This window comes from Anabrus simplex, chromosome 1 (assembly GCF_040414725.1).
Source record: "Anabrus simplex isolate iqAnaSimp1 chromosome 1, ASM4041472v1, whole genome shotgun sequence".
In the NCBI taxonomy this organism is placed as follows: Eukaryota; Metazoa; Arthropoda; class Insecta; order Orthoptera; family Tettigoniidae; genus Anabrus; species Anabrus simplex.
This window is the reverse complement of record NC_090265.1, coordinates 961,588,078-961,607,730: the sequence shown is the minus strand read 5'-3', so window position 1 is coordinate 961,607,730 and position 19,653 is coordinate 961,588,078. Positions and strand designations below refer to the sequence as shown.

General features: G+C 39.6%; 1 protein-coding gene across 2 annotated transcripts in view; it reads right to left on the bottom strand.

Moving 5' to 3' along the window:
* vtd (RAD21 cohesin complex component verthandi) overlaps window positions 1–19,653 on the bottom strand; it is a 188,814-nt gene that overhangs the window by 89,260 nt on the left and 79,901 nt on the right. Inside the window, exon 6 of one of the 2 annotated variants that reach the window (XM_067136760.2) lies at window positions 11,847–12,033. In XM_067136760.2, coding sequence (XP_066992861.2) covers window positions 11,847–12,033 — 187 coding nt within the window. The remainder of the gene's footprint in view (window positions 1–11,846; window positions 12,034–19,653) is intronic. The other variant, XM_067136761.2, reaches the window with a different exon arrangement.

The window sequence follows — 19,653 nt, the reverse complement described above, 5'->3', positions numbered from 1 at the left end:
CAGACATAAAACAAGATATGGAAATTCTCAAAATCATCAACAAAGGACACCTCCTTAACATTACCAAAAGCTGCTTCATACATTTAGATCAATATTTCAACCCAAATCATAATCTTAATGAAATTTCAGAAAAGCCAAATATCCTTTTTGACCTTTTAATTCCCATTTTCAGTAACGTCAATCCAACAAGTCATAATTCAGTTTTTCATAATATTCACAGCACCTTTCCTCAGCAGTCATCCTTTTTACCCACATCCTTCAGCCCTACCTTAATTCCCCCTTCCCCCCACCTGCTTCCCCTCCCCCTCTCCTTCAGGAACTTCCCCCTTCCCACTCCTTCCTTTTCATTTGAATCTCACAACAGTTAGTCTGAAGCACACACAACACAATAGGCAACACACCTCAAGCTGTATTATGAGTTAAGTCTCATATAACCTATGCCATCTAACTAACACATTCTCATTCAATTCATTAATTTAATTTTATCTAATTTATTCAGGTCAACGTGATGGGCACCGCAATGAATTGCAAATTTTATACTACTGTCGGATTTTTTATTATGGACACTCGAGTTTAGGCTTTAATTACAAACCAACCAACAGGCCTATGGAAATTCGAGTTATACCAATATTTTCCTTGTTTAATTCTACATTAGCGTATATAAGACGCATTGTTTTCGACGTTCATTAAATATTTTTTATTTGTGGTTGTAATAAATATTGCCCGGGTTTTTGGCTTCCTCTCTACGAAGCGCTCACTTAGGAATATATACAAGGAAAACGACTTGTCTGATTCTAATGAAATTTTTATATGTCGTAACCACATGTATTTGTAGTGTAATACTCAAGTTACAATTTTTTTCAACCAGCCCGAAAAATGTTCTTATCATTTTTCTAAAGCAACGTACACCAGCAAACTTGGGCTTGTTTTGAAGCACTCAGTATTGGTTATCAGAAACTACAACAGCTGTAACCGTACAGTGTGGTACCGAATTTATGAAGAGTAATATTGAAGTGAGGTTTTGTGTACGCCGGACCATGCTATTAACAGCAGGCCGGGTGGTGAAATTGGGCGCAGTGTTGCCGCGTTCAGTAGTAATCAGGCGCGCAACGAACACAGTACACTCGCCCCGGGCAGTTGTGAAACGGAATGCCTGTGACCTTGGTTTGTCCGGAAGCTATTTTCAGTTTTCTTATGTTTAGCATATTGAGCACGTCACTTCAAGATGCCTCCCAGACCGCCGTTATCAGAGGGCGAACTTGCAATGATTTTTTTTTTTTTGTTATTTGCTTTACGTCGCATCGACATAGATATGTCTTACGGCGAGGATGGGAGAGGAAATGCCGAGGAATTGGAAGGAAGCAGTCATGGCCTTAATTAAGGTACAGCCCCAGCATTTGCCTGGTGTGAAAATGGGAAACCACGGAAAACCATCTTCAGGGCTGCCCTCAGTGGGGTTCGAACCCACTATCTCCCGGATGCGAGCTCACAGCTGCGCGTTCGTAACCGCATGGCCAACTCGCCTGGTTTGCAATGATTTTGAGTGCTATTTTTTCTTTCAATGTGAGGGGGGAAAAGTAGGGGACAAGAGGTTCCCTGTGTACCAGAAGGTGGCAAATTGTCTTGGATTATCGCTGTCGTCAGTGAAGAGAGCCGCTTCAAAGGAGAATGATGGAAATACGTCATCCAGGTCATAATTTTACACATCGGAAGTGAAGAACGATTTCTTGACGGTGCAGAACTTGGTTTTAATGGCAAGAAAAGAAGTGGTGATTACCAGGATGAGATGAACTCGACTCATTATGAAGAAGGTTCATGAAAGTCCTGAGTTTATTTCCTCAAAGTTCGGCTGTCATTATAGATCAAGCTCCATATCATACGAGGGTCGATCCTTCATCTAAAAAGCCGAACATGTCATGGCTGAAACGTGAAATTATACATTGGATAACGTCAAAGAATATTTCACTACCACTTGGAGTTGACGATCATAACAAATGAACTAAATCAGAGCTGATTGTCCTTGCCAGGCCTTAGTTTCAAACGCCGGTAAGGAAGCTGGAACAACTGACTAAACGACTTCGACCAGGGGCCTATTCCACGAACGAACTTTGCAACTTTTCACTTTGCACTTTGCACTTTTCAGTTCAGATTTTGTTCCACTATCGCTTTTCAGATTTAGCTTGCAAAGTGAAAAGTGAAAAGTTAGAAATCTTTTCACATTTCAAGCCTGTTATGTTCCTCTGTTGGTACAGAAATGCAAAGTGCAAAGAAATGAAGTGAAAAGTTTTCATAAATCTCGCAAAGAGATGATTCCCTTTTCATATGTTAATTAACAAGTATGTACATTAGTTTCTCGGCGTAGAATTTGGTTTAGTGATATAAACACGTCACGACGTGAGCTTTTGTTAGCATCAAGTGAGGACAGTGATGAAGAATCCAATAATGGAACGTACAAAGACAGGATTAATTTTCATAACCTCACTTCGACGTAATAACGCGAGTGATTTCGTATTATCCCAAGAGGCTGACTATATTCTTGAAATGATCGGTAATTTATTGAAAGATAAAGAAGTAAATTCCTTTCCAAAAAAGAACAAATTCTTATGTTTACATTTTTTAGTAAATGGTACCCAGCTGTATTGTGTAACAGCAATGCATGGGACATCAAAATCAATTATTTGCAGAACTGTTACCAAAGTCGTAGATGTTATTGTAAATGTAACATTTGCTAACAGTACGTTGGCCTGATAATCCACTTAATATAGCGACGGGATTTCTAATGAAGGGTGAATGTACTTCTGTGTGTGGATGTGTTGACGGTACTCTCGTTAACATTGATGTGTGTCATCATTTGAGAGGTTATCTTTAAAGTTGTCAAAAAAGGATGTCACGTTTCTCCTTGACAACTTCCAGCAGAGACAGCTTCTTGTAATAAACTTTCTTTCCCACGATACAAACTTAAACGGTACGACAATTATACCGCCAAGTTCGCCGCGAAAAGTAAAGCATTAAAATCATAGAGTATTAGGCCTATACAGTTTGCTCATAGAATAAACTCGATCGGATCACTCATTCGCAAAGACTTTTCACTTTGCGAAGAAATTGAAAAGTACAGCCTAGTTCATGGTGGAACAGAAAGACTTTGCACTTTGCAAGAATTGAAAAGTGAAAAGTGCAAAGTTGAAAAGTTGCAAAGTTCGTTCGTGGAACAGGCCCCAGATGTACAGATTATTTGGTTACCAGTGGCCCATTGCGAGCTTAATCCAATCGAGCTCATTTGGGCTTACGTAAAAGGGAAAATAGCAAAAACAAATATGGCTAACACATTAGAAAATGGTAGAAGTATGGAAACAATTTACACTTTATGCCAAGAAGCCTTACGTACCGTGACCCCTGAACTCTGGAAACAATGTATTAAACACGTGGAGAAAATTGAAGACCACTACTGGGAAAAAGATGGACTGTCTGCAAATATCCCTTATTTCGAGTCAGTCATAATCACCATGAATGACAGCAGCACAGATTCTTCGGAACACAGTGATTTTTCAGATGAAGAAAATTGATAGAATTAAATACCGTAAATATATGTAAATGTCCGCCTCTGTGGTGTAGTGGTTAGCGTGATTAGCTGCCACCCCCGGAGGCCCGGGTTCGATTCCCGGCTCTGCCTCAGAATTTGAAAAGTGGTACGAGGACTGGAACGGGGTCCACTCAGCATCGGGAGGTCAACTGAGTAGAGGTGGGTTCGATTCCCGCCTCAGCCATCCTGGAAGTGGTTTTCCGTGGTTTCCCACTTCTCCTCCAGGCGAACACCGGGATGGTACCTAACTTAAGGCCACGGCCGCTTCCTTCTCTCTTCCTTGCCTATCCCCTCCAATATTCCCATCCCATATTAATGTGCTGCCCTGACAATGTCCAAAAACATTTCACGATTTAACAAGCACCACTAGAGCATCTCATTTTATTACCTTGACTGATGATGAAACAACATCTAACAGTTCTCCGTCAGCTAGTGGTTATTTACAGCGGTGTCCAATGGCTTGCATATGACTAACACCACTCAAATAGATTTGGTGATGAACTACGGGATCAACTTTTACCAGTTCCCATTAAATATGGAATTATTAATGATTAGATGTTCTGTGTATATAAATTAATACTTGAAATATTCTCAATGATGAGCATACTCAAGAAGTTAGAACCTAGTTTATTTTCAGATTTAATCATAATTTCATCCCAGTTTTTTAATGTCAATTTGCATATATTTGTTTCATTTGCTTTATGTCAATTGTGTGCATGTACATTTGTTTAGTTATTAGATGTTTTACATTAAGGCTGAAGATGGCCAGCCCCAGCCAAAATTAGTCCCTAATTAATTAATTAATGTAGTTTAGAATATTACATATTACAGTATTGAAAGCTGGACCATCACTACATTAATTTAATAATTATATTGTACTTACAATTCAATATGGATCAGAAGCATGAAGTTTATAACCTATGAGTAGTAAGTTGGGCTCATCAGTTGGTAAATAGCACACCCACCAAGACGCATGGCTAGTGCATACTGTGGAGGCCACTGCGTAAGCTACTTGGAGCCACCAGCAGTGCCAATGCACTATGACAGTCTCATTACCAAAAATTGATGTCTGCCTGGCCATAAGATGATATAGATGTTGATTCCCATAGGGAACCTGAAATATTTGACCCAAATGAGTACCAGCTTACTAACAAATCAGCCCTTCTTAGGGTCACAAACACATTCATTCACAACAATTTGCATGAAAGCGGGTATTGAATGTACATTACATGCAGTACGAATTAAAAATATTTCAAAAATATGGAATCTTCCCCTTGGATTCAAACCTCCCTCCTCACAAGTAAGCCCTCTCCGCCACGCCTTTACCAACTACGCTACGGTTCCGTACGGCACACTGTGCAGGTTATAGCATCTACAGTAGAATCTCGATAAATCGAAATCCGTTAATTCAAAATCCCACCTAATTCAAAGCAGCTCTCAATCCCAGAAACATGAGGTACGCTTTTGCATGTTATTTAAATTGTTTCATTCGATATATGGATGATTCATAATTTGAGAACAATGTTGGTCCCATTACTGAAATACAGATTTTTAATTCAAAACTGCCTTTACATTTAAAAAAATAGTATTTGAGACGTTATTAAAGAACTTGGATTTCTTTGGCAAATAATTTGAGATTGGTGTCATTTGAATTGAAACGAGTGTGGATTTCTGCGCACTCTGTTGGCGTACCTCGTTAATAAAGGATCGCCCAGTTGGTGGCGCTCCTAGCGGCTGCCAGTATAAACTGCGACAATGAAGTAATTATTGAGTGAGACAAGTGAAAAATGTTATTGGTTGTCTATACAGTGATGGAGTCTGCTTCAGATGGAATGTTGTGTTTCTTGCTAAAAAGGATGGGAAGGGGAAAGGAATATGATCCTGGTTAAGGATCGTTGTTGGATTAAAGGGATGTACAACCTTCATTTCATCGGCGCCAGCCGGCAAAGTTATTTTTTTTTTTCAGAATTTAATATGGGATAAGTTGTTTTCTTCTACGGCAATTTAGGCCTAGTAATGCTTAAGTATATATTAATCTGTGGTATTCATTCCGGAACCTCTAACCAAATGTACTGATTGATACACGTAAATTTGGTGTAAATTTTATCGCACTGTGAACTAAATCTCATATTCTATTGACTCTATTCGAAGTCACGATATCCGCTAAAATCAATGTTTTCTTCTACTATCATCATTATATGAAAGTTAAATACTATTTCTTATTTAACCCTTGGTAAAGTTAATTTAAGACCTATTAACATCCTCGTGTAAGTGAGGTTAGGCCTAAAACAGATAGTATTGTACAGCTTCACATTTATTTCTTCACCTTGCCTTAGGCTTGTTTTTCGATACGTTACATTTGGTCTTGGCCATTGTTCTGGGTGTTGCCAGCTTCTTACATTTTTTGATGATAATTTGTTTTTTTTATGCCTTCCCTTGTTTTTTTTGTCAGCAACGAGTGACTTCAGATGTTACCTAAAAAGATGATGACTGGAATACCTTTTCTTGTGGTCCTTTAGCTGTTGACTTTGTGGCAGAATCCTAACCGATCATCAAATTAGATCTGACCCAAACTTAAATTATTTTCACCTAAATTCTTGATTCTTAAATGTTGAGAGATTGTTTCTTTTATTCTGATATTATATTACTAGTCTCACCGAACTGAAATAATTTTGGGGTTCCAGATATTATTTTCTGTTTAGTAATAATCTATTTCTTCCAGTCATAATTTAAGTAAATATTCGACATTCAGGGATTACAAACAAAATATGGACACATCAAACGAGTTCCACACTTTAAATATCTCGGTGAGATAATAGAACCAACAGGGTTGGAAAAGGAAGCACAGAAAGTTCGATTACAAAAAACTCAAAAGGGCATATTGGAGAACCCGTGACATCTACAACAAGAAATGCGTCCATACACACAAAAGTCAAACATTATAATACGGTGATTAAATATGAAGTGCTGCATGCAAGTGAAATGGTACTTAATAATAAAGGTGATCTGGAAAACATCTTGAAGGAGGAAAGGAAGATCTTGAGGAAAATTCTGGGCCCAGAGAAAAAAGAAGAAGGGTATAGGCTCAAATCACGCAAAGCTACGGAAAGACTGTCCAACCTTGCTGCAGACGTTAGGACATGAAGACTGAAATTCTATGGACACGTTCACAGACTGTCGTCTTCAAGGCTAACCCACAAGATTTAAACATATACTGAAAAACTGAAGAGCGTACCATGGATACAAGATGTTAAAAATGATCTGGAAAAGGCCCAGATAGAACCATCAGAAATAGTGGACAGAAACATTTACCGTCACAAGATAAATAATTGGGTAGTAAAGCCAGAGAATGAAGTCCCTAAAAGATCGGGGACTAAGTGGTCCGAAGAAAGGAAACAGGCACACAGTGAAAGAATGAAAGCAATATAGTCTGTTAAAAAGGCGAATCATAAATGTAATGCGTGATCCAACAGGGTCCATACGCAAATAATAATAATAATAATAATAATAATAATAATAATAATAATAATAATAATAATAATAATAATAATAACAATAACAACATCAACAACAACAACAACTTTCACAACATCCTTCTCTGGGCAAGATATATAGATGACGCCATAGTAATTATGAATTATAGCATTATACATTGCTACCACTCCCATTAATTTAAACAACATTGATCCGCATATAAACACACTAGAATCCGAAATTAGAGAGAAAATTTATTTTATGGATTAAACTATTATCGGGCACCTACCTAAACAGTCACTACAACCCGTCAAGATTCTTCACACCCTCAAATTCTTAAATGTGCAGCGTACAACAACATGGTGTACCGAGCCTTCAATGTTCCAATGACAAAAAGAGACCTCAAAAATGAGTTGAACACTATTCTAATGGATACATCAGTTTCCTTGTTGAAAGAATAATGAATAAATATAAATATCACCCCTCGACCACTTTGAGAAAAGATAAACAAAACAACTCCTTTTTTTCTAACTTTATGTTCAAGTAAAAAATTTACAAAATCAATAACATCTTTAAAAAGCATGATGTAAAAGTAGTCCTCAAAACCAATGCAGAAGTCTTACATAATGCCACATTCATTAACAAGTTCAACAGGTTTTCAAAACCAGGAGTGTACAGGATTATTTGCAACAGATGTCATTCTTCTTATGCTGGACAGACTGGGAGGAGTTTTAATACAAGGTACTTGGTACACAATGCCCTGAAGGACAATAAATTTTCAGGTGTAGCACAGCATATGCATGACTATATTCACAAATTCACAGACATAAAACAAGATATGGAAATTCTCAAAATCATCAACAAAACGACCCCTCCTGAACATTATAGACAGCTGCTTCATACATATAGATCAATATTTTAACCCGAATTATAATCTTAATGACATTTCAGAAAAGCCAAATATCCTGTTTGACCTATTTTCCATTTTCAGAAACATCAAACCAAGAAGTCATAACTTAGTTTTTCATACTATTCATAGCACCTTTCCTCAACAGCCATCCGTTTTCCTCACATTCTTCGGCCCTGCCTTAATCCGCCCGTTTCTTTTCCCCGCTCTCTCCCATTTCTTTGAATCTCACAACCATTAGTACGAGGTACACAACAACAGGCCATGCACCACATGCGCAACGAAAGGTAAGTCTCACATTATCTGTGCCATTTTATTAGTACTCTCTCTCTTCAATTCATTTATTTTGTCTATCATTTATTCAAATTAACTCCGCATTGAACTGCAAATGTCTACCAGCTACAAATAAGGAACGTGCCAGTTATTTAACCCTATCTTCGTGTGCCGTCCTTGAGTTGACCGTTGACAATGTCCAACAGAAGAACTTTTCAGCAATTTCATTATATTTTAATAACAAGCACTAATGGAACATTTTAACATGATGCAACGCATCTAAGAATTTTAGAGCCTGATTTTTTGTCATATTTTACATGTTGTGCACATTTGTTTTAGTTATTAGATGTGTTCGTACAATTTTGCATTAAAATTGAGATGGCCAGCCAAAGCTGAAACGAGTTCGTAGATTAGAAATGTAATGTAAACATTGCATAATATAGTATTGAAAAGGTGGACCATTATGACATAAGTTTAATTATTACTGTGATCACAATTCAATAAGGATCAAAACCATGAAGTTTATATCCTATGATATGCTTTAAAATTAGGTAAGACGACTGCGAAAACTGTAACAAAAGAAAAGTGTCCAGTGGATCTTAATACACATTCTGCAGTGTTGCCTAAGTCTGAAAAATGGAGACCAAGACACTGTCCCGAGATATCACCAGATGCTCTTCAGAAGGATGTGATAACGTGACATGTTTACAGTTATTATATGAGGAGGGAATTTCCCACGCGTGAGAAACTACTTTCATCTTACGGAAGAATCCTGGTTAGTCAGTGGAGGAAAGACAAGGTTAAATAATCTACTGAGAGAACTTGGCTTGGTAATAGATACCTTTTTTCCCCCCACTTTTACAGCCAAAAAATGTAAAGGAGGGTCCAATATGTGATATGCGATAACCTCAAATTTTGTGCAATGAACACATGGCTTCTAGGCTATAAAGAGCTATAAATTACGCAAGTAAACATTCTACGCTATTCTTTACCTGGCCATTTTCGCTGGAAGGCAGTACAGTATTTCAAAATGTAAAAAGACAATAAAGGGTGAACATGACTTTTAGGCCTACATTTAAAGTAAATATAGTCAGTTTTAGTTGCTCATATCATGTCATTCATTTCATCTCACTAATTCCTCTGATTAGGTTGTCAGGAAGGGCATACAATTGTAAATACTCGCTATGAAGATTCATCTCACTTCATACTCGACCCCGTACAGAAAAGGGATAAGGGCATCGTATTATCATATTATGCAATATTGATGCAAAAGAACTTAATGGCCAGTCATTTGTCTCTGTCAGTTGAGCAGTAGGCCTACCACACACTAAACCTGAAGAAACCTAATCACTGCTTTCATTTGAATTATCGTCTTGTGTCGCTAACTTCCCGGCTACCAGTATGTCGTCATTCCAAATGACGTCATCTTCAATGCCAATTTCGTCAGCCACGCATGGAGAGCATTCGATCAAGGTCCCGTCTTTTTTTAAACTTTTAAAAATAGTTTCGTTCCCGACTATAGAACCCAAACAGTGAGAATATATTCCCAAGTGGTTTCTGGAGATGGTCTCTGATATTCCCGGTTCATGTACAATGTAGCAGAAGCCACTGATTCCGAATAAAGCCGTGCTGTAAAAATCGTGCTAAACAACCAGCTGATAACTAGCGTATGTTACGAGTTGTAATTCCGATTGTAATACGTAGTGACTGGAAGCGTTCTTTGGATAACTGCTACTGTTGAAATTCAAACTGTTATTTTTAAGTATATTTCATGCTTGTTCTCCACTTTTATCACATCAGGATTTAGCTAAACTGCTGTAAACGAGATGAGAGAGACTGCTCTGTTTAGGTTAGGTGTACTATCAAGTGCCCGCATAGTGCCAGAAGTTCCACGACGGGAAGATTAAAAATAAATAACAGGAAAGTTTGCCGCATTTATGGATATATACAGGTATAGTGATAATGCAATTTATTATCATAATGTTCAATTTCGTATGATAGTTGTCTCCATTTTTTATTAACGCACAGTACCATGTTTTGTTTGGCGTCTCCGAAAATCATGAGGTATTAAACGATCACTTTGTTAATGATCTCGCCTGCTATATTAATAGCAAAAACTGTGAATATTGCTTAACTAGAGTAAATTCGTTTCCACCTTCCGATGTGGTGCAGCTCTTATTATACAGGCCTCCAGTGGAAGAGAGTTGCATGTACCATTTTTACCGCGTATCAACCTTCCTGACATTCGTAAATATCTGGCAATATGGTACCGGGAATCATACAGACAGGCAGCTAATTTTGCTAACCATTACGCTGGCATACATTCTCAACTACAAAACAGAGACATATATACATGAATGTTGCACGCTTGCAATGCGTGGGTCGGACACGAAACTATTCACCTATTTGTGAGACGTCGTCAGAGCTGCAGTAGGTCTACGCTTCCGAGGCAGACATTTCTTAACTATGGAACACAGATGTACCACGTGACCTCAGCGTGTGTTTTCAATGCGTGGGTCGTACGGACGAAACTATTCACAAATATGAGTGATGTCATCAGAGCTGCAGTAAGGCTTGTACCAGCTTCGAAGCGGAATCGTTCTTCTCCGCTGAATTATGTTGTGGGGTCTTCTATGCAAGATTTATTTTTTCATTTTCTTTGTCTCGAAAAGCAAAGAGGGTCTAATACGCGAGAGGATCTAATGCACAAGTAAATATGGTAATTTATTTCATTTTATTGAAATATTTTATTATTTTAGCATTACTTTCTCAGGATTTTATTTTTTATTCTATGGTGATACTATATACTGAGTTCGGCTTTTAATATTATTACCTTTACAGTCTACTATTATTGAGTCATTACAATTATTCTATTCTCCGAGTGTGCTTAATTTTCACTGGAATGTTTTGTTATTGTATTACACTGAGTGTGGATAATTTGATTATTATGGTTACATTATTCTTGGCTTTCAATATATTAGAGGTAATTTTAGCAATCACATTAACACAGAATCTGATCTACAATGCGTGTTTATTTATATTGCACAGTTCAAAATCGGCACCACAGTCTGAGAAGTGTCAGAGCTGGACAGCAGGCGACCCCACTTTACCTCACTTCTCATCTAATATGACTTATTTTAGGGCAACCTTCAGTTTTTTCCTTCCCATAACAACATAATCTCTGGTAGAGCTATCTGAGGATAGAACTATCCTCTGGGCTGATAATTAAACAGAAAGAAAGACAGACATACATACATTCAATTTATTAGCATACGAATGAGCTCATCTGAAAATTCAAAGGTAATTTTGCTGCAGATTCACAAATAGCCTTGGTATATGCTGAGTGCGGACAATGTTCATGCATGTGTGGCAGACTCAATCAAATTACATGACAACTCCAGAAATAAATGAACCATGATTAGTCTCCGGACAAAATAAAGAGGAAGAGGGCTCAGTTGGAAAATTTAAAATGTTGTTCTTAACAAATTACACTGAAATAAATAACAAAATCTAAACAATTACAAATTATGGAATGACAACTTCATGACATTACCTAAGATAAATTTCTTTAAGAGCAATGAAGGAAATCATGATTTGGTAAGACAATCATACCTATGACCTCCAACAGAGGGTGGACCCCCAAAATGATCTCCCATATCTTCGTCACTATCATGGCCAGCTGCTTCTTCCACTGGTTTCTCTGATTCTTGTACAGGTTGGACAGTGGCTGCTTCAACAGGTGGCACTTCAGGTGGCATTGGAGCATCATCAAACAATCCTCCCTCAAATAGCCCTCCTGCTAAAAACATGAGAGAAAAACTGAAATTTTACAACAAATAAAAGACACATCATATTACAGCTAATGTTAGAAAACTTACACAATACGTATATTATTGCCAAAGTACGGACTAGTTCATAAAGGTGCAGTTTGTTAACAGGACATCTTGTTTGTATGAACTCTCATAAAACATTTTGTTGAAAAATCTCAAGTGCAAAAGCATGATATTCTCTATTTTCACAAGTTGAGTGTGTACACAGTGATCATATCCACAGAGAATCCATTACCTTAATCATCTGCAGGAGGACATGAAGAGCTACTTAAAAGCAGAGTTAAGAGACATAAAAGTGAGCCTCAATCAAAACAGATCCGATTTAGAGGAAATCAGGAATCGATTAATCAATCAATTTAGAAGAAAGTCATGAGACTTGAAATGAGGGTGCTATCATGAGGTATGGAAGATAGGAAGAGAAATACAGTAGAAGTCTGTTATAGCGAGAATTCCTAATGGCAAAAAATTTACTCACTGTAGCAGATTGTTGTTTCATCCGATTTTTCATGAAAGTATGGTAAAAAGGCTCACACACATTAAAATCTGTATTCAACGGCAATCATTTGTTAAAAACTTGCATTTTCGCATATTTTCATATTACAGTTTACACGTTAGTTATATTTAAATTCCGGGACAACGTGAACTCGTATGTCCAATTTCATTCTGAAATATTGTAGTAGTATCAGTAGCTTCTCTAATATGTATCATGAAAACATATTTCAAGCACCAGAAGAGTAATGATAACCTTTTCGCTATAAATTTACATAGGAATAATCTTTCCGGCATTTAACGAGAAACGACAAAAATACAGTGAAATCTCGTTAGTTTCAGTTTTATGCATCATTAAGATGATTTCTCCTTTAGCACGTCATAAATTCAAAGTCCCTCTTCATAACAGTTTATCATTTTCATTATCCGTGTCGATTTCCCTGTTTCGCGAGAAAAAGGACTTTATCAAAACTCCCACCTAATCAACACTATCAGAAAGACATACATCTTTAACCTACCAAAAACCAATAATAATAATAATAATAATAATAATAATAATAATAACAACAACCCAAAATGGCGAGAGATTGTACTGCATTAATTTTGCTTGTTACCTGTCAACAGTGAAAAATGTTGTAAATAAGGTGTTTGTTTATACTTCACAACATAAATGTGCAGTAATTTTTACAATATCGACAGTAGTTTTAAGGACGGTGCAATTTGTTGAATGACAATCAGAAAGATTTTAACTTCTCTTTCAAAAAATGTTTTTCACAAAATTCGTAGGACAAATCTTAAAGAAGATTTTACGATTACACAGTATGGATGTTTTTATTGAACCTATATTTTAAGAGGGCGCGCTTAGAAGACTATGGATATTGTTTGTCACATCATTGTTTATATGTAATGTGTTTTTAAGTCCTTAAGTTTATATGTAGCTGAGGGTATATTAAGTAAGAATAAGACAATGGCACTGAATAGATACTGTAAAGAAAATGAAATTTTAAAAAGTATGGAATTGAATAAACAAAATTTGTGATGATAATAAGAACAATAACCAAGTAATAATAAGTAATAATGAATGGATGATTTCAAGGGGTTATCAGGCATCAGGATAGATAGAAACTGAGGGAAAATGAGACTGGCATACTTACAACTATGGACAACACAATACCCTTACTGGATGATCCAATAACAGAGGAGGTATTAGAGGCAATGAAAAAAGGGAAGAGGGGAAAATCAGGTGCTATTAGTGGAATAACTTACGAACTTTGGAAAGAGCTGCGAACTACAACCAAAAAAATATGACAATTTTTGATGGAAAGAAAATCCTGAGATTTTGGCAAGAAGGATTAATATGTCCCATATACAAAATGAAGGAACAGAGATCCAATACACTGGGCGAGTTGGCCGTGCGGATAGGGTTGTGCAGCTGTGAGCTTGCATCTGGGAGATAGTGGCTTCGAACCCCAAAGCTCTGAAGATGGTTTTCCGTGGTTTCCCATTTTCACACCAGGCAAATGCTGGGGCTGTACCTTAATTAAGGCCACGGTCGCTCCCTTCCCACTCCTAGCACTTTCCTGTCCCATCGTCGCTACAAGACCTATATGTGTCGGTGTGACGTAAAGCAACTTGTAATTTTTTAAAAATCTAAAAATTGTAGAGGCATTCACTCTACTGGACACATTCAGCACGATTTATACTGAAACCTTACCGAAAAGGCTTATAAAATGGGCGGTGGATTACTCTGTACTCGCAGCGCTGCAGACACGCCAGGAACTGTGTTATTAGCTGTGGAATGTTGCAAGCCTACAACACTGTTAGCATGGCGTGACTGTGTACATGAACCGTTTATGCAACTGATGGACTTTGAGCGAGGGCGTTTAGTGGACCTATCGGAGGCCGGGTGGTCGTACCGCGGAATTGTGCAACACATGGGGCAAAGTCTCCACAGTGCAACTTACGAAGTACCATGTTGGACCGTACCGTGACTTCACAACAAATTAGGGACACTGTTGCTCCGGGCGTACCAGCGAGGACCATTCAAACAGTCGCCATGAAGCAGGGCTACAAATCTGCATGCTGTTAGGGCGTCTTCTACTCAGCCCCAAAATCGCACAGCTCACCTCCATTGGTGTTGCGATAGGCGCTGATGAAGGGACAAATGAATGTCATCTTCAGTGCTCCTGCCTTGGTGCCAATGATGGTCGTATGCATGTGTGGCGTTGTACAGTTGAGTTATTGGTTTTTATGTCCCGCTAACTACTTTTATGGTTTGGGGAGCGTGCAAGTGAACGCCATCATCTGAAGTGTATACGAAGGAAGAGAGATCCAATACACTGGGCGAGTTGGCCGTGCGGATAGAGTTGTGCAGCTGTGAGCTTGCATCTGGGAGATAGTGGCTTCGAACCCTAATGCCCTGAAGACGGTTTTCCGTGGTTTCCCATTTTCACAACAGGCAAATGCTGGTGATGTACCTTAATTAAGGCCAAGGCCGCTTCCTTCCCACTCCTAGTCATTTCCTATGTCATTGTCGCCATCTGTGTCCGTGAGACGTAAAGCAAATTATTTGATTTACATTTAATACGTAGGCTACTTACTGACTTCTTGTTAACACAGGTATTTTTACATCTAATTCTGTATACATAATAGAGTTGTGACTTTCAAAGAACTGTGGAAAACTAAGTTAATGTATATAATTTACTAAACGTCGCTACAATCCTCTATTTGCAACTAGTGTAGTGGCCTCATTTAGTTCTATAGCTCTTATGTTTAAATCGTTAGATTTTGAGTCTAACCATCGTTGTCCTGGTCTCCCTCTACTTCTCTTACCCTCCATAACAGAGTCCATTATTCTCCTAGGTACCCTATCCTCCTCCATTCGCCTCACATGACCCCACCTCCGAAGCCGGTTTATGCGTACAGCTGCATCCATTGAGTTCATTCCTAAATTAGCCTTTATCTTTACCTTTCAGCAGATGATCCATGTAAACTACGAACAGCAAAGGTGAAAGATTACAGCCTTGTCTAACCCCTGTAAGTACTCTGAACCAAGAACTCATTCTACCATCAATTCTCACTGAAGCCCAATTGTCAACATAAATGCCTTTGATTGATTTTAATAATCAACATTTAATTCCATAGTCCTCCAGTATGGTGAACATCTTTTCCCTCGGTACCCTGTCATATGCTTTCTCTAGATCCATGAAACATAAACACAACTGCCTATTCCTCTCGTAGCATTTTTCAATTAGCTGGCACATACTGAAAATCTGATCCTGACAACCAATCTGTGGTCTGAAACCACACTGGTTTTCATCCAACTTCCTCTCAACTACTGATCGCACCCTCCCTTCCAAGATGCCAGTGAATACTTTGCCTGGTACACTAATCAATGAGATCCCTCGGTAGTTGTTGCAATCCTTCCTGTTCCCTTGCTTATAGATAGGTGCAATTACTGCTTTTGTCCAATCCGAAGGTACCTTACCAATACTCCATGCTAACCTTACTACTCTATGAAGCCATTTCATCTCTGCCTTCCCACTATACTTCACCATTTCAGGTCTAATTTCATCTATTCTAGCTGCCTTATGACAATGGAGTTTATTTACCATCCGTTCCACTTCCTCAAGCGTAATTTCACCAAAATCATTTTCCTCCTCATGAGCTTGGCTGTTCGCAGCACCACCAGGAAGATTTCCTTTTACGTTGAGATGATGTTCAAAATATTCCCTCCACCTCTCCAGTGATTCCCTGGGATCTAATATGAGTTCACCGGAATTACTCAAAACACCGTTCATTTCCTTTTTCCCTCCCTTCCTAAGATTCTTTATTACTGCCCAGAAAGGTTTCCCTGCTGCTTGACCTAGCCTTTCCAGGTTATTACCAAAATCTTCCCAAGACTTCTTTTTGGATTCAACAACTATTTGTTTCACTCTGTTTCTTTCATCTATGTACAAATCCCTGTCTGCCTCGGCCCTTGTTTGGAGCCATTTCTGATAAGCCTCCTTTTCACGTTTACAAGCTGCTCTCACTTCATCATTCCACCAAGACGTTCACCTCTTCCCATCTTCACAAACGGTTCTTACTAGGCATTCCCTTGCTGTTTCTACTACAGCATCCCTGTATGCCAACCATTCTCTTTCTATATCCTGAAACTGCTTACTGTCTACTGTTCGAAACTTCTCACTAATCATATACATGTACTTCCGTCTAATTTCCTTGTCCTGGAAATTTTCTACCCTTATTTGTTTGCAGACAGATTTCACTTTCTTAACCCTAGGCCTAGAGATAAGTATAGATCAGATAGTGGTCTGTATCATTGAAAAATCCCCGGAAAACTCGTACATTCCTAACAGATTTCCTGAATTCGAAGTCGGTTAAGGTAAAGTCTATTATGCATCTGGTACCCCTAGCCTAGGAGGAGGAGGAGGAGGAGGAGGAGGAGGAGGAGGAGGAGGAGGAGGAGGAGGAGGAGGAGGAGGAGGAGGAGGAGGAGGAGGAGGAGGAGGAGGAGGAGGAGGAGGAGGAGGAGGAGGAGGAGGAGGAGGAGGAGGAGGAGGAGGAGGAGGAGGAGGAGGAGGAGGAGGAGGAGGAGGAGGAGGAGGAGGAGGAGGAGGAGGAGGAGGAGGAGGAGGAGGAGGAGGAGGAGGAGGAGGAGGAGGAGGAGGAGGAGGAGGAGGAGGAGGAGGAGGAGGAGGAGGAGGAGGAGGAGGAGGAGGAGGAGGAGGAGGAGGAGGAGGAGGAGGAGGAGGAGGAGGAGGAGGAGGAGGAGGAGGAGGAGGAGGAGGAGGAGGAGGAGGAGGAGGAGGAGGAGGAGGAGGAGGAGGAGGAGGAGGAGGAGGAGGAGGAGGAGGAGGAGGAGGAGGAGGAGGAGGAGGAGGAGGAGGAGGAGGAGGAGGAGGAGGAGGAGGAGGAGGAGGAGGAGGAGGAGGAGGAGGAGGAGGAGGAGGAGGAGGAGGAGGAGGAGGAGGAGGAGGAGGAGGAGGAGGAGGAGGAGGAGGAGGAGGAGGAGGAGGAGGAGGAGGAGGAGGAGGAGGAGGAGGAGGAGGAGGAGGAGGAGGAGGAGGAGGAGGAGGAGGAGGAGGAGGAGGAGGAGGAGGAGGAGGAGGAGGAGGAGGAGGAGGAGGAGGAGGAGGAGGAGGAGGAGGAGGAGGAGGAGGAGGAGGAGGAGGAGGAGGAGGAGGAGGAGGAGGAGGAGGAGGAGGAGGAGGAGGAGGAGGAGGAGGAGGAGGAGGAGGAGGAGGAGGAGGAGGAGGAGGAGGAGGAGGAGGAGGAGGAGGAGGAGGAGGAGGAGGAGGAGGAGGAGGAGGAGGAGGAGGAGGAGGAGGAGGAGGAGGAGGAGGAGGAGGAGGAGGAGGAGGAGGAGGAGGAGGAGGAGGATCGCAAACTCTCTTCAACTGTTTGTCATCAGATCTACCGTGTCCTGCTTTGGGAGTAAAAGAAGATTAACTGACAGAAATATTTGGAGCACTCACTACCACCGCATCCTTTAAAAAAATGAAAGAAGTGGATTCCACAGAGCTAAAGATCTGTCCGAATACCTGGCTAGGGATAACAATCTTGTGCACACATTCGACAACTTCTTTGTTTCTTTTCAAAGCATTCTTTGAAATTTCTGAAGATGTTCCTTTCTTCTGGCACTCTTCTCCAAGTAATAGAAAATATCTACAAGAATCTCATCAATTCTAACCAGTACAGTTGCAGCAGCTTTTTCAGCAGCTAAATTAATTGGATGGCAGCTGCAACCAAAACCAAAAATATCCTAATGAGCTTCCTTGGAAACTGCTAGAACTTGATTTTTGTGTACAATCATAACAGGAGCATTGTCTGAACAGAATGCCAGGCAGTTATCAATCGGCACTTCATTTTTTTTTTTGCAAGTTGCTTTACGTCGCACCGACACAGTTAGGTCTTATGGAGACGATGGGACAGGAAAGGGCTAGGAGTGGGAAGGAAGAGTCCGTGGACTTAATTAAGGTGCAGCCCCAGCATTTGCTTAGTGTGAAAATGGGAAACCACGGAAAACCATCTTCAGGGTTCGAACCCACTATCTCCCGAATACTGGATACTGGCCGCACTTAAGCGACTGCAACTATCGAGCTCGGTGGCACTTCATTTAACTTCAACTGTGACAATAGTAGCTTTCCTACATTGTGCCCTGTCGAATCAGCTTCCAATTCTGATACCAATAAAACATTACTTACAATACTTTCTCGACCAGCATCATAAAGTAACCACTATTTGGGGTACAACTTGGAATCAGTATCATTGCTTCCATCTGTCGACAAAGAAAATGGAATATTCCGTAAACAAGTAACAATATCCTGTGCTGTAATATGCACCATTTCGTTCAGGACATACGTTTTCGTGTGACCACAATCATACATTTTTGCGATTTCCGGCATAGGAAACATGTTTTTCAACAAAGCTCCTGCATGAAAGGCTGCACTCAATGGAACGTTGTATTTCGTTGAAAACGAAGTAAACAGACACTCTGCCTTGATTATATTGTAAACATTATCTTTAGCTTTGGCAAAAAAACCCGTTTACTTCTGACTTTCTTCCTTACATTTCAAATCACCAACATGTTTAACACACTTTACATGATTGTCAGATTGTTTTTGCTGCCATATACTATGTTAATATCACACAGTGCAAAACGCAAATTTGTCACCTTTTCTAGATTTCAGTATGCATGGGAAATTAAAAGAAAACTATGCTTTGAAATTCGGAGTGAAGAACAAAAATATTTTTATACAGGACAGTAAAGGTTATCGAACAAATCAATGCAAAGAACAAGAGAACTGTTATCCTAGAGTCAGTCTCTTTCAACACAAACAAATCAATATTGATCAACTAGGATTCAGGACACATCTGGTATCCCCAGTTGAAGACTGTAACGATCAGATGAATATAAATCAGAGCAATGTATTGAATATTCGCTGGTCGGTGGCCCGTGGAAGCTTGTTCTGGTGCCAATTTAGAAAGAAGTTCTTGGTATGAAAAATCGTAAAATATTATAGTTTGTCCATAAAACCGTAAAACACATGGTCTTTCTGTAAATTTTACAAAATCTAGATGCATCTATAAACAGCACT